Raw genomic sequence first — 13,942 nt, 5'->3', positions numbered from 1 at the left:
GCGGGGCCACCTGGAAGGTAAAAAACGGCCCATTCCCCAGCTATCCCAGGTAAACCACCGGACATGGGGACTGGTGCATTACAGAACAGCTTACACCATCTAATGGTCACTCCAATATGACTAAAAAACACCGGACGTGTTCACTGGAACGTTTTTGTGTAAATCTGATTTAATTAACTAAATAATTACTATCCATCAATTCTACCCTAATTTATTGGGCGGGAACCATATTTTATATTTTTTGTATAAGTGACCTTGACCTTGACATTCCCTCAAAAGCCATCCCAAGCTAGCTCTTCACATAAGTTACCTACACACCAACTTTCATCACTATCCATCAATTCTTACTTAATCTATTGGGCGAGAACTATTTTTCTATTTTTAGTAACAGAGAACTTGACCTTGACCCAAAGCCATCTAAAGCAATTCCAAGCTAGCTCTTAACATAACCTACCTACACACCAACATATTTACTATCCATCAACGCTAGTGTAAGTTATTGGGCAGAAACCAATGTTTTACGCCTGTCTGCCCGCAACGACATCCCCATTCTAATTACCTGTTTTTTGCTGAAAACCTGGTTAAAAAAGTTGTGTGAAATGTATCTCCAAAATTATTTGATCTACACTCATAAAACTTTATTATTGTTCAGCATGAACAGTTAAGCAACAGTGACCTTATTCATAAAGAAGCTTAGTAAAAAAATCCTACATTTTTTCAGTGTTTATTTCAAATCCATTCTACTTTTCTTAAAAAAATTCATATGAATTCACAATGTAGGTTGTCCGGTTAGCGCAGTGGCTAGTGCACTTGCTTCTCACCAAGGCGACCCGGATTCGATTTCCGGCCTGGACGCATGTGAGTTTGGTTAGTGGTCACCAAGCCGGACAAGTGGATTTTCTCCGGGTACTCCGGTTTCCCCCACAACACAAGACCACACTTTCGAGCAACATCGTGCCAACGAGAGTGATTGATATAAGTTCCAATAGCTTGTTTCACAATCGTTGTAAAATTAAATAAGTTTAAACTAAACTAATGCAGATCTTTAAAATCAGCTTCAGAAAAAAATAATTGATGTACTTAACTAAAGTTGAAAACTAAGTTGCTATACCAATACGGCGTCGGAGGTTTTCGTACTAAATTAACAAATGACTGAAATGCATATTTCACATATTGGTTCAAGAGTATGAAACACATTTCTAGGCTTTTGTGAAAAATGTCAGCGAGGCTCAGGTTGTTGTTTTTTCATTCTTTTTCATCAGAATTAATGAATATATAAATTGGGCATTGATAAAAATACAAATACCATTTCACTTCACCAAATTTTATTTTGCAAACATTTTTCAACAAGACAATTGATAAAGTGCTCATTTACAATTTAAAAGAGTTCATCAATTGCTATCACAAAAATAAACTTGATTTCCGTGCATCAGATATGTTGCCTGTCGGGAAAACCAATAATATTTCTATTAAGACCATGTCCTTGACCTTTGACCTTTAAATAAATAGGGGTCACCTACTGACCATAGCAAATGGCCAATACCAAGTTTGAAAATTTTACACCAAGTTGTTCAAAAATATTCATCAGAAACATAAGTGCTCATTTTTTTAGGCAACAATGACCTTTGACCCCAAAAACCAATAGGGGTGAACTAATGACATAATGACCACAGTACAACGCAAGATTGAAGGCTCTATACCAAGTTGTTCAAAAAGTACTGCGTATATAAAGTGTGACACTGACAATGTGGTCTACAGCCTGGGGTCTGTTTTGAGTATAAAGGGAGTCATGCCCAACTGAGGGTCAAGGGGCTTAGACCCCTTTTAGAAATTGTTTCCAAAGTCATCTATATTCATTTCAAGGTATTACATACTGCTTTTAATGCAAATGTTGGAGCAAAAAACAATTTTTACAACTGTACAATTATCAGAAGTTCTTAATCCTGATTTCAGGCATTGTTGGCAACCACGGTTACTTTCTTCCATTACACTTCATACATACCGTGGGACAATTGACTAATAATCTCGTTTTAATGAATATGCATGAGGCAGGAGAGACAACTCTTCTTCAAATGAATTTGCATGTTACACTCAAATATTGTTCAATAACTTTACAGTGTCAGTAGTCTCCGTGGCCGTCTGGTCATGACTGCTGCCAAGTATTATTGTACTGAGAAGGCGGACCCGGTTCAACTCCGGCATTCGCCAGAATATTTTTCAATCGTAAAGCATCTGGTACTTTGTGGAACCAATGAAACTGCCTCATTAATTATTCATGATTATGAGATTTTCCTAGTCAAATTGCCAATGGTACACAACGAAGCATTGCGTGGTGTGTATCGGGGGTATCCAACGATGGATTTCAGGATTAATCCGGAACTTTAGAACCCCGTCTACAATGACAACAATAGACAAACTTAACCTTAAGTGTCTGCCATGCTTTTCTGGTGACAGAATTAAATGTGTCATGAATAAAAAAAGCTTATCAAAACTGGGTTAACGTTTACTGGTTTAGCATATAAATTATAAATAATAAAAAGCACCTTTTTTTAAACAAAATAAAGCCAACCTCATTTTGTCAAGAAAAATTGAGATCTAAAAAGAATATGATTTTTTTCGCAATATATAAAGCCTGTTAATGTTACATGTATGCCAAAAAATGGCAGACGGTTTCCATCACAAACACATGTAAATAATAAATTCTGAGTAAATCAGTGACAGTTGGATTTCATATAATATTACTTGCTGACATCAATATGCATTATGAGTGTAAGAACTTGTATAATCTTTTTGACCTATATATTACCCTTGATGAAATAAAAACCTTCTATTTGACCTATATATTACCCTTGATGAAATAAAAACCTTCTATTTGACCTATATATTACCCTTGATGAAATAAAAACTTTGACCTATATATTACCCTTGATGAAATAAAAACCTTCTATTTGACCTATATATTACCCTTGATGAAAAACCTTCTATTTGACCTATATATTACCCTTGATAAAATAAAAACCTTCATCTGTATATTTATAATAATATAATATTTTTCATAACCAAGTGTTTTAAACCATTTTCTTTATTTTAATTAACCTATTCATAACAATAATTTTCTAAATATTTGTTTTTGTTTCAGAGATCCTGCAATATGGCCATATTTGAATCAAGTTTCAAACATTTGTAACTCCTCGGCAATTTTTATAAAAAAACAACCTTGGATGAATATGGACGGTTTACAATGTCAGAAATTAGATCTTTTTAAGTCACCTGCAAGTAGATTGTGTAGTAATTTAATTTAGCAGTTAAACTTAATGACTTGACTCTTGGAAATCTTAATTATGTTTGCAATAATACATTTCACTGGCAATCAATTTAAACTTAGATAATACAAATGCATGTTAAAACACCACATTTAGTTAATGACATAATTCAAAATTTTACAAACTACTTCTACAGATGTACCGGAATACGTCCGAGGTTGTTTTCGATCAAAATGGTGGAGAAGTTCCGAATGAAGTTTCAAATACAAGTAAAACTTTAAGGAGTACATGTACCTCCTAATATAATACACATTTGGCCGATAGTCTGATCTATGTTAAAGCTCACAACATTGTTAACCCAATTATTGTTAACTTTCAAATAATTCCTGCTCTGAAAATTTAATGGATCCATTTGTGATCTACTGTATATTTAACAAGATTTCAGACCACTGTTTCAGCTGTTCTTGTTTATATTTAAATATTTTAGCACATCGTAAATATTTTCCTTTAAAAGTTAACAACGATGTTGTTAATCACATTGTTAACTCTATCAAAGTTCGGAACAAGCGGCCCATTATAAACATGACAAAAATACTAGATCTTTTACACATAACATACAGCAAAACTAACTATACCCGTTTAATCAAGGAAACATATTTTCAAAAGTACATCAAAAGAAATAAATAAACATGTACTTATATTTAAATGCTCATATGTATTGTAATGATAACGTATGTCATATTTGCTGTATATATTGCTAACATATTGTATATGCAAGTAGGGCATGTTATTTCCTATCCAATATAATTGCTATCAAGATTATAAGTATCTTCCATGGCCGAGAGTGTAAGATAGGTTCATTCCGACCAGAGCGTAGGGTGTTTTGCGGAAACGAGGTTTACTGAGTTTCCGCAAAACACCCTGCATGAGGGTCGGGATGAACCTATCTTACACAAGCGGCTATGGTAGATCCTTTTTCTCCCACCTCAGTTAAACAAAATTAAGTAAAAATGTATTTTTTTGCTGGAACTCTTTTGTGCTTAGTGAAAATAATTGCGTACGGATATGTGATAATTTGTGGTTGTCATGGATATTCGCGCAGTGATTCAGAGTATGTAAATGGTCTGATCGGTCTTTAAATAGTTCTAAGAAGAGTAAAGCATTATTTCTTGAAAGGTGTGTGAAAACTGTTTTCTGGTGACATTTGAAGCGAGAAATGATTAACTAGCGTTCTAAATATTGCCACAAGACAAGGTTTCCATGATGCGCTACAGACGACAGTCTTCAACAAGGGAGGTAATTACAATGTGGTGACCATAAAAAGAAGTTCCATACGGGCATTTTATCTTCGCCCGTGGGCAAGATAAGAATTTCTAGCATGGTTAAATTAATGGATCTACTTATCTGAGGTGGGAGAAAAGTGGATTCTTAAACCTTTGCATATATTTAAAGTAAAGAAAACTACCAGTTCTATCTGTTTGGAAGTGCCATGTCTTTGAGTGATTAAACATTAACTCCAATTTATTTCTTAAATCACGCTGTTTCTTTTGAAACAGACTATTTTGAAACAAAAGGTAACTTTTTTAATTTTCAAAAAAGCAACAACATTTAATTAAACTGTAAGGTTACAGCTTTTATTGCTTTTTTCCCACTCAAAATTCTTAAAAAAATATTATTTTTTAGTGAAAAATATACATACTTTATTTACAGCACTAGCAATCAAATGAAAATCCTTTATGATATAAGATTGTATACTAATATGCAGGGCTTCTAAAAACTTGCTGGTCTGGACCAATTTTGACTACGTCGGACTAATTTCAGTAACAGAAAAACAGTTAAAAAATTTGGTCTGAAATTTGTTCATTTTCTTATATTTTCAATCCAAAACCGCTCAGTCAATAAAAATTGTAATTTACAAACTCGGTTTGTCATTCACACATACCCAAAACACCCTAATAAAAGTTAAAAGATAACCATCAGATTAAAGCAAACCAGCTGCTGTTAGTATTATGACACAGGTCAAGTCATGGCATGCTAAAAGCATTACAAGTAGAAGTGTGTACTTCATAAATATAATACATCATAATATATAAATAGCCTAATTCCTGTTTAAATATAAAAATAAATAGTTAGTGCTGAGTGAATGAATAATTAGTACCTTAACAATAATAACACATATTAAGTTTTGTGACAGGATAGTTAAATGCATTCGACATAAGCTTTACTGAAACTTTTATGTACATGTAGTTTGCCATGAATTCTGTTCATACAAACTAGATGATTACACGTTCAAACAGAGTCACTCCAAGAATGTTTAGCATGTTGCAGTGTTTTGTGGTCTCTTGTTGAGAAAATAGATTCATGCTGCAGTGTTTTGAAGTGTCTTGTTCAGGAACTGGATTGATGCTGCAGTGTTTTGTGGTGTCTAGTTCAGGAATCGAATACTCATCTTCTGCTCAACGTCCACTCTTTCCATAACCTGAAGCAGGAACACACAGCAGATTAAAATCAGTTAATTGAGAATTGGGCTTAATAAAAGCGACATGAAGCAAACCCAAATAATTGTCTTTTTTTCAATTCAAAAAAGTAAAATGACTTGACAATAACATAACACAGAGCTTGGACAACATATGTACAAAGTTTCATTTCAACATCTTGCTTGCTATACATATGCGCATTGTCTAAGGCAAAGTATGTCCAAAGTTTCATTTCAACATTTTGCTTGCTACACATGTGTATTGCCTCAGGCAACATATGTACCAAGTTACATTTCAACATCTTGCTTGCTACACATATGTGTATTGTCTCAGGCAACATATGTACCAAGTTTCATTTCAACATCTTGCTTGCTACACATATGTGTATTGTCCCAGGCAACATATTTACCAAGTTTTATTTCAACATCTTGCTTGCTTCACATATGCGTTTGTCCCAGGCAACATATTTACCAAGTTTCATTTCAACATCTTGCTTGCTACACATATGTGTATTGTCTCAGGCAACATATGTACCAAGTTTCATTTCAACATCTTGCTTGCTACACATATGTGTATTGTCCCAGGCAACATATTTACCAAGTTTTATTTCAACATCTTGCTTGCTACACATATGCGTTTGTCTCAGGCAACATATTTACCAAGTTTCATTTCAACATCTTGCTTGCTATACATATGCGCATTGTCTCAGGCAACATATGTTCCAATTTTCATTTCAACATATTGCTTGCTATACATATGTGTATTGTCTCAGGCAACATATTTACCAAGTTTCATTTCAACATCTTGCTTGCTATACAAATGCGCATTGTCTAAGGCAAAGTATGTCCAAAGTTTCATTTCAACATCTTGCTTGCTACACATATGCGTTTGTCCCAGGCAACATATGTACCTAGTTACATTTTAACATCTTGCTTGCTATACATATGTGTATTGCCTCAGGCAACATATGTACCAAGTTACATTTCAACATCTTGCTTGCTATACATATGCGTTTGTCCCAGGCAACATATGTACCTAGTTACATTTCAACATCTTGCTTGCTACACATATGCTTTTGTCCCAGGCTACATATGTACCTAGTTACATTTCAACATCTTGCTTGCTACACAAATGCGTTTGTCTCAGGCAACATATGTACCTAGTTACATTTCAACATTTTGCTTGCTACACATATGCGTTTGTCTCAGGCAACATATGTACCTAGTTACATTTCAACATCTTGCTTGCTACACATATGGGTATTGTCCCAGGCAACATATGTACCAAGTTACATTTCAACATCTTGCTTGCTACACATATGCGTTTGTCCCAGGCAACATATGTACCTAGTTACATTTCAACATCTTGCTTGCTAAACATATGTGTATTGCCTCAGGCAACATATGTACCAAGTTACATTTCAACATCTTGCTTGCTACACATATGCGTTTGTCCCAGGCAACATATGTACCTAGTTACATTTCAACATCTTGCTTGCTATACATATGTGTATTGCCTCAGGCAACATATGTACCAAGTTAAATTTCAACATCTTGCTTGCTACACATATGGGTATTGTCTCAGGCAACATATGTACCTAGTTACATTTCAACATCTTGCTTGCTACACATATGGGTATTGTCTCAGGCAACATATGTACCAAGTTACATTTCAACATCTTGCTTGCTTCACATATGCGTTTGTCCCAGGCAACATATGTACCTAGTTACATTTCAACATCTTGCTTGCTATACATATGTGTATTGCCTCAGGCAACATATGTACCTAGTTACATTTCAACATCTTGCTTGCAACACATATGGGTATTGTCTCAGGCAACATATGTACCAAGTTACATTTCAACATCTTGCTTGCTACACATATGGGTATTGTCTCAGGCAACATATGTACCAAGTTACATTTCAACATCTTGCTTGCTACACATATGCGTTTGTCCCAGGCAACATATGTACCAAGTTACATTTCAACATCTTGCTTGCTACACATATATGCGTTTGTCCCAGGCAACATATGTACCTAGTTACATTTCAACATCTTGCTTGCTACACATATGGGTATTGTCTCAGGCAACATATGTACCAAGTTACATTTCAACATCTTGCTTGCTACACATATGGGTATTGTCTCAGGCAACATATGTACCAAGTTACATTTCAACATCTTGCTTGCTACACATATGCGTTTGTCCCAGGCAACATATGTACCTAGTTACATTTCAACATCTTGCTTGCTACACATATATGCGTTTGTCCCAGGCAACATATGTACCTAGTTACATTTCAACATCTTGCTTGCTACACATATGGGTATTGTCTCAGGCAACATATGTACCAAGTTACATTTCAACATCTTGTTTGCTACACATATGCGTATTGTAATAATAACTTATACTAAGACTTATAAGTTATTATAACTTTCTTCCGAATCGAGCAAAGTTGTGCAAATAAATGACTTAGTCTAAGTCATTTATTTGCACAACTTTGCTCGTGAGTGAGATCTTGTGCTGGAGTATCCAGAATAATGACACTTGTCAGGCTTGTTGACCACTCACTCACATGGGCCCAGGCTGGGGATTTAACCCAGGATGCCTTTATGAGAAGCGATTGCGCAAACGACTGCGCTAACCAGACAACTAATTGTGGAATTTCAGAGTAAGATAGTTGTAGCCCGGAATTATAGCTATTCTGGTTTTCCCAACCTAATCCTCCGGTACAAACAAAACCTCTTTATCTTAAAAATTAAAAAAAAAAAAATTGTTTACAAACCTTTTTAAACTCCACAAATGAGATCATGCTATCTCCATCTTCATCAGCCTCCGTGGTAGTTCTGTCAGCAATGCTGTTCAGCTGTAAAATATAGGGAATATTTAATACAGATCTGTCTGCAATGCTGTTAAGCTGGAAAATATAAGTAGGGTAAAAAGGGGACTCTCGCGGCCATCTTTGGCGGTTTCCCGCGTTAGCGGCCATCTTTGGCGATTTCCCGCGTTAACGGCCAGGGGACTCTCGCGGCCATCTTTGACGGTTTCCCGCGTTAGCGGCCATATTTAGCGATTTCGCGCGTTAGCGGTCATATTTGGCGATTTCCCGCATTTAGCGGTTATGTTTAACCATTGTTTAAAATCCAAGACAAAGGGTCATTGTTTAACTGGGTCTCCATTGATTATCAGTATTAATCTTTTTGCGATTGAAGTTGGCAGCCATTGTTTTACCGGCTAATATGAGTTATAATTTGACACCATATGACTCAAACAGGAGAATGTTTGATTCCTTTTGGGATGAGAATGGTAATATGTTACCCTGGACAAGAGATAGTGAAGCTCGTTGTATATATTTGTGGGTTAAGGAGAGTCATCAGAAAATGGTAACTCTTTTAAGACAAACTAACAATTTTCAAACCATAGTTGATCAGTACAATAGCCATCAAGAGATTGAAGAATATCAAGATAGATGTAAATTCATTCCCTTTTTAACCGCATATACAGGACTTAAAGACGAGCCCATAGTACGAGAATAATCAACGTCCAAGACATTTTTTTTTTTTTTTTTTTTTGGATTGTCAATAGTTGTATGTAACAAACCGAACAAATTGGATAGTGTAAGTCTGTGCTTAAACAGTTGTCTAAAGGGTTTAAAAAATACAAAAAATGGTTCAAGCTCAGATACGTTTTTCTAACGAGTTGCAGACATATTTGAGAGGTTTTGGTTTTGAAAATGTCTCTTGGTCACCAATAAGAAGGGAAATTACATGCACACTTGGTGATAAATTTGTCATAGTTGTGAAAGAGAGACAGCAACGCATTAAAATAATATTTAAAAAGGGTCACCAAAGTCTTCAATTACCATTTGATATTTTTGAAACTCTCTTGTGATATGAAGGAAAGTGTTCAGTTATTGGCTTCATTCTTACACGGACAGTCGAAATGACAACTTCAAAACTATTAGAGTTTGAATATAGTTCTCCAAGCATGCCATTCTATCAAGACAGACTTAAAACGTTCGACATGTGGCCACCTCAAATAGAACCAAACAAGTTCCAATTATCTTCAGCAGGATTTTATTATACTGGCAGAAATGACACAGTAGAGTGTTTTTCTTGCGGTTTGCGATTACATCAGTGGCAGAAAGGAGACGAGTCGTTGTTAGAACATAAAACACATTCTCCAAGTTGTTTATTTTTGAACATAATTGGACATCATAAAAACGACATTTCATGGCAGCATAAGGACACCCGATCTTCGTCCTCCAATGACTCATCCCGAGCACCATGGACGTGGACCGAACCTCTGGCGGGTTTTCAATATGGCGATATCCCCGGATGATCTGAAAATTCAAATTTGAATTTTTCCGTTACCATATGTAACTATAAAAGACATACAACACAGCACAAACATTCAGTGTTTCATCGACATTTGATGTAATCATATCGCAGCAGAAAAACTTAACATGGATTGCAGTGAACGATCTCAAGATATTTATGAAAATGAACATTGTGACTCCAAAACGAATGTTATGGACACTACAGAGATTTATACTCCAGTTTCTACAAGTGTCGCGCTAATGAATTCGTACTTTGACTTTGTATATGCGAAGGCACTGTGTGAGGTTATGGGTATGGTGACTAGACAACTTTGCTATGGTTGCCAGATGGATCTCCCATCTCAAAAAGATCACGATTGTATCATGGATACAGACCCTGATATTGATGAGTATAAAATAGAACGTTACTTTAGTGACATGCTAAACGCAGTTAATGAAAAAAATATACTACAAAGTTGGGAAGAAATTGTGCGCATTTCAAACATTTCCTCTGAAATGATTGATTTACACAAACATTTGCTAGAGAACAATGACTATCTGCAGATAATGAAAACCGAGCGGTGGTGTGAAAAAATGAAAAGAATGGTGTTGACAATCAATCGCATTGACGATCGACTGTTTCGTCCATCACGTTGAGCAAAAGAATATTTACAACACAACAAAATGGACATATTATGCAATGTTGTATGTGTTTTACTGCATTTTTCTTCGAAAAAAGAATTCATGAGAAATTAAGAACTCTGGCATTGTGTGGCGTTATGATTTGTTATATTTATTACTTCACGAATTTCCTTTTTGCATGTTTCAAATAAATATTTAATTCACTTTATGTACATGTATGTCATTGTATGTATATGCTTGTATGATCATATGCTGACTTATTTTATACATGTTTAGTTTCAAATAAATGTATTTATATCTATACATGTTTTCATTTCCTTGCTTTAGTTTAATTAACAACCCATGTGTCCCATAATATAAACTACTTACAACGATGATCATGTTTAATCATGGATAAAACGCAGAAGGAACATATTCTATCACAATATTATTTCGATTCTAAAAACGCAGGCAGCTTTTTGGGTGCAAAAAAGTTACACAGGATATTAAACCAAAACTATCCAAGAGTATTTACTACTTATTTCATACAGAAATGGCTCAACAATCAAGATTCGTATGCCATTCAACGTCAGGCGAGACATACATATAAAAGACCACGTGTTGAAGTGGCGGGTATGAACGATCAGGGTGATATGGATTTAATGGCAGTTGATAACATTGCTAAATACAATGATGGAGTTAAATACAATGATGGAGTTAAATACCTACTCATTGTTATAGATATATTTTCACGTTTTCTATCCGTTCGACCCTTAGTTAATAAAAAATCTAACACGGTATTGTTAGCAATCAAGGATATTCTTAGTGTTCATAAGTTTAAAAAGTTAAGAACGAACCGAGGTTCTGAATTTATCAATCGTGAATTAAAAGCGTTTATGCAAAAGAAGAGAGTTTACTTGTTTAATACACAAAGCACCGCTAAAGCAAACTATGCAGAGCGAGTCATTCGTACCCTTCGTGGTATGATATTTAGAATGTTAAGATATCAGCGAAATTATAGATATATAGATCACCTTCAAGATATTGTAAATAGTTACAATAATTCCCCTCATCGGAGTTTGGATGGATTAGCACCAAGTGATGTTACAAAGAAAAACGAGACACAACTTTGGAGTAAAATGTATCTAAAACCTAAAAAATTCCCCAAAACGCCTCCTCGCTTTAAATATAAAATTGGTGATTTGGTTAGATTAAGTTACACGAAACATCCCTTTAGAAGAGCGTATCAACAACAATATACTACAGAAGTTTTTAAAATAAAGAGCAAGATTTTCAAACAAGGTTTTCCATTGTATAAGATCATAGACTTGAATAAAGAACCAATATCAGGTTATGTGAATCAAAATGAAATAATTCCTGTTGATAAAGATGCAGACAGTCTTTGGTATGTTGATAAAGTTTTAAAAAAGAGAAAAGTCAAAGGGAAATTAGAGTATTTTGTTCGATGGGAAGGATTTCCAAAATCATTTGATAGCTGGATTGATGCAGATCAAGTTCAAGAACAATAATAATGGAACGTTATGTGTTTGTGAGAGACAATGAGAGCAATGATATTTTTATTGATAATAAACCGTATAGCTTTAAAGTGCAGTTGAAGTTACCACTTCATTTTGATGGATATTGGAAAGTAGCTTTAAAAGAAATCTGTTTACAAGCAGACTATAAAGTTAAAAAGAAGGATTTAACTGACACCATATTTATTTATTCGAATATATCTAAAGAAAGCATTGTAAATGGCAGTGAACACGCATTACTGAGAAGAGTGGAAAAAAATTACGATAAAAAATGGAGTTATGTGTTTGATACTCCATTTTATTTACCATTAAATAAAACAGAGTTTCGGGAAATGGAATTTGATATAAAGACAGTAGACAACAATTTTGCAACATTTGTTGATTCACCGGTCTACCTCACACTTCACTTCAAACGTTACTCATTTTACCCTAATTATGAATCGCTCTAAGTTGTATGTACCAAACCCAGAAAAATGGATTAATTACTTTAAACAAAATAAATCACAGGTTGGGAAAGGATTTGCCATACCTCATAAGGCTTCCGCAGAGAGCAGTGACTTGACATTGAACGTGACTTCCCCCACACAGCAAATTGTAAATCAAGCGAAAAGCGAACTGAAACGAGAAGGTATAAAAACACCTGAAGTATCATCTTTTTCGCATACATCATCCAATCAGTCAAACGTTAAGGGTTCAATCAAAAAGGTAAAACAACACGGAAAGACAGCGAAAATAGATCAAAATACCACCAAAATAAACGTTAAAAATGATTGAAAAAAGCATCAAAATCCGTGAAAAAGACATCAAAAACTACAGAAAAAAACTTTAAAAACGGTGCTACAAAAGTGAACAGAAAAACTTCAAGACCAGTCCAGGACATATTCACTTATTAAAAATGTCATACTTTTTACAAGATGGATTTTCTGAGGGTGTTCCAAATGAACTATTATTATTTGATTTACCACCTACACAAGTTGCTGTCAGTGATGTGCATTACCAAGAAATTCGACCTTTATCACAAGTGTCAGATGATACTCCTATCGAGTTCCAAATAAGTGGACAAAATTCAATGGACTATCTCGATCTCTCGATGTGTGAAATTAAAAGTTACTAATCCAGATGGTAGTGATATTACAAGTGTTAAAGTGGGACCTGTAAATTTATTCTTAAAAGCATTATTTTCAGCCACTGAAGTCTCATTACAAAACAAAGCTGTAATTTCTTCAAATTACAATCCATATAATGCAATGATTTAGACTTTGTTACACAGCGGTCATGATGCTAGCCATTCGCAATTATTATCTCAATTAAATATTAAAGATGATAATGACAGTACTGGAGCAGTTATTACGGATGCCAGCGCTGGTAATAATGGTCTCTTTTTAAGATCAGAATACATTAAAGGCTCCAAGATTCTGGAGCTTCAAGGACCAATATATCACAGTTTATTTACTATTAAACGCTATTAACTAAATCAAGTTGATGTCAAATTGAAATTATACCGAAGCTCTCCAGCATTTTGTTTATCAGCAGGGGATGCATCTCCCAACTATAAAATAAAGATTATAGACATTTACTTACTAGCAAAGAAGGTAAGAGTCAATCCAGCTCTTATTGTAGCTCATGCAGAGTTGTTGAAAAACAGCACAGCTAAATATCCATTTGACAGAGTAGAGTGTCGATCGCAAAGTCTTGCTGCTGGAAGTACAATGTTTACATGGGATAAT

The 13,942-nt window shown here is 34.8% G+C and overlaps 1 protein-coding gene across 5 annotated transcripts in view; it reads right to left on the bottom strand.

Annotated features, from left to right (window-relative positions):
• Positions 1-1,308: 1,308 nt before the first annotated feature.
• The window catches only part of LOC128207950 (calcineurin B homologous protein 1-like), a 42,407-nt gene continuing 29,773 nt past the window's right edge, over positions 1,309-13,942 (bottom strand). For 2 of the 5 annotated variants that reach the window (XR_008256781.1, XR_008256784.1), the window contains 3 exons: positions 13,797-13,913; positions 12,745-12,830; positions 9,916-10,083 (listed from right to left, as the gene is read on the bottom strand). Coding sequence is in view for 1 of the 5 variants with exons in the window: in XM_052911174.1 (XP_052767134.1) it covers positions 5,689-5,742; positions 8,527-8,607 (135 nt within the window). In the remaining 4 variants the exon portion in view is untranslated. Of the gene's footprint in view, positions 5,743-8,526; positions 8,608-9,915; positions 10,084-12,744; positions 12,831-13,796; positions 13,914-13,942 lie in introns of those variants that run through there. The other 3 variants (XR_008256782.1, XM_052911174.1, XR_008256783.1) reach the window with 3 other exon arrangements.

Source organism: Mya arenaria, chromosome 11 (genome assembly GCF_026914265.1).
Source record: "Mya arenaria isolate MELC-2E11 chromosome 11, ASM2691426v1".
In the NCBI taxonomy this organism is placed as follows: Eukaryota; Metazoa; Mollusca; class Bivalvia; order Myida; family Myidae; genus Mya; species Mya arenaria.
The sequence above is the reverse complement of the archived record's forward strand: the minus strand, read 5'-3'. Positions and strand labels throughout refer to the sequence as shown.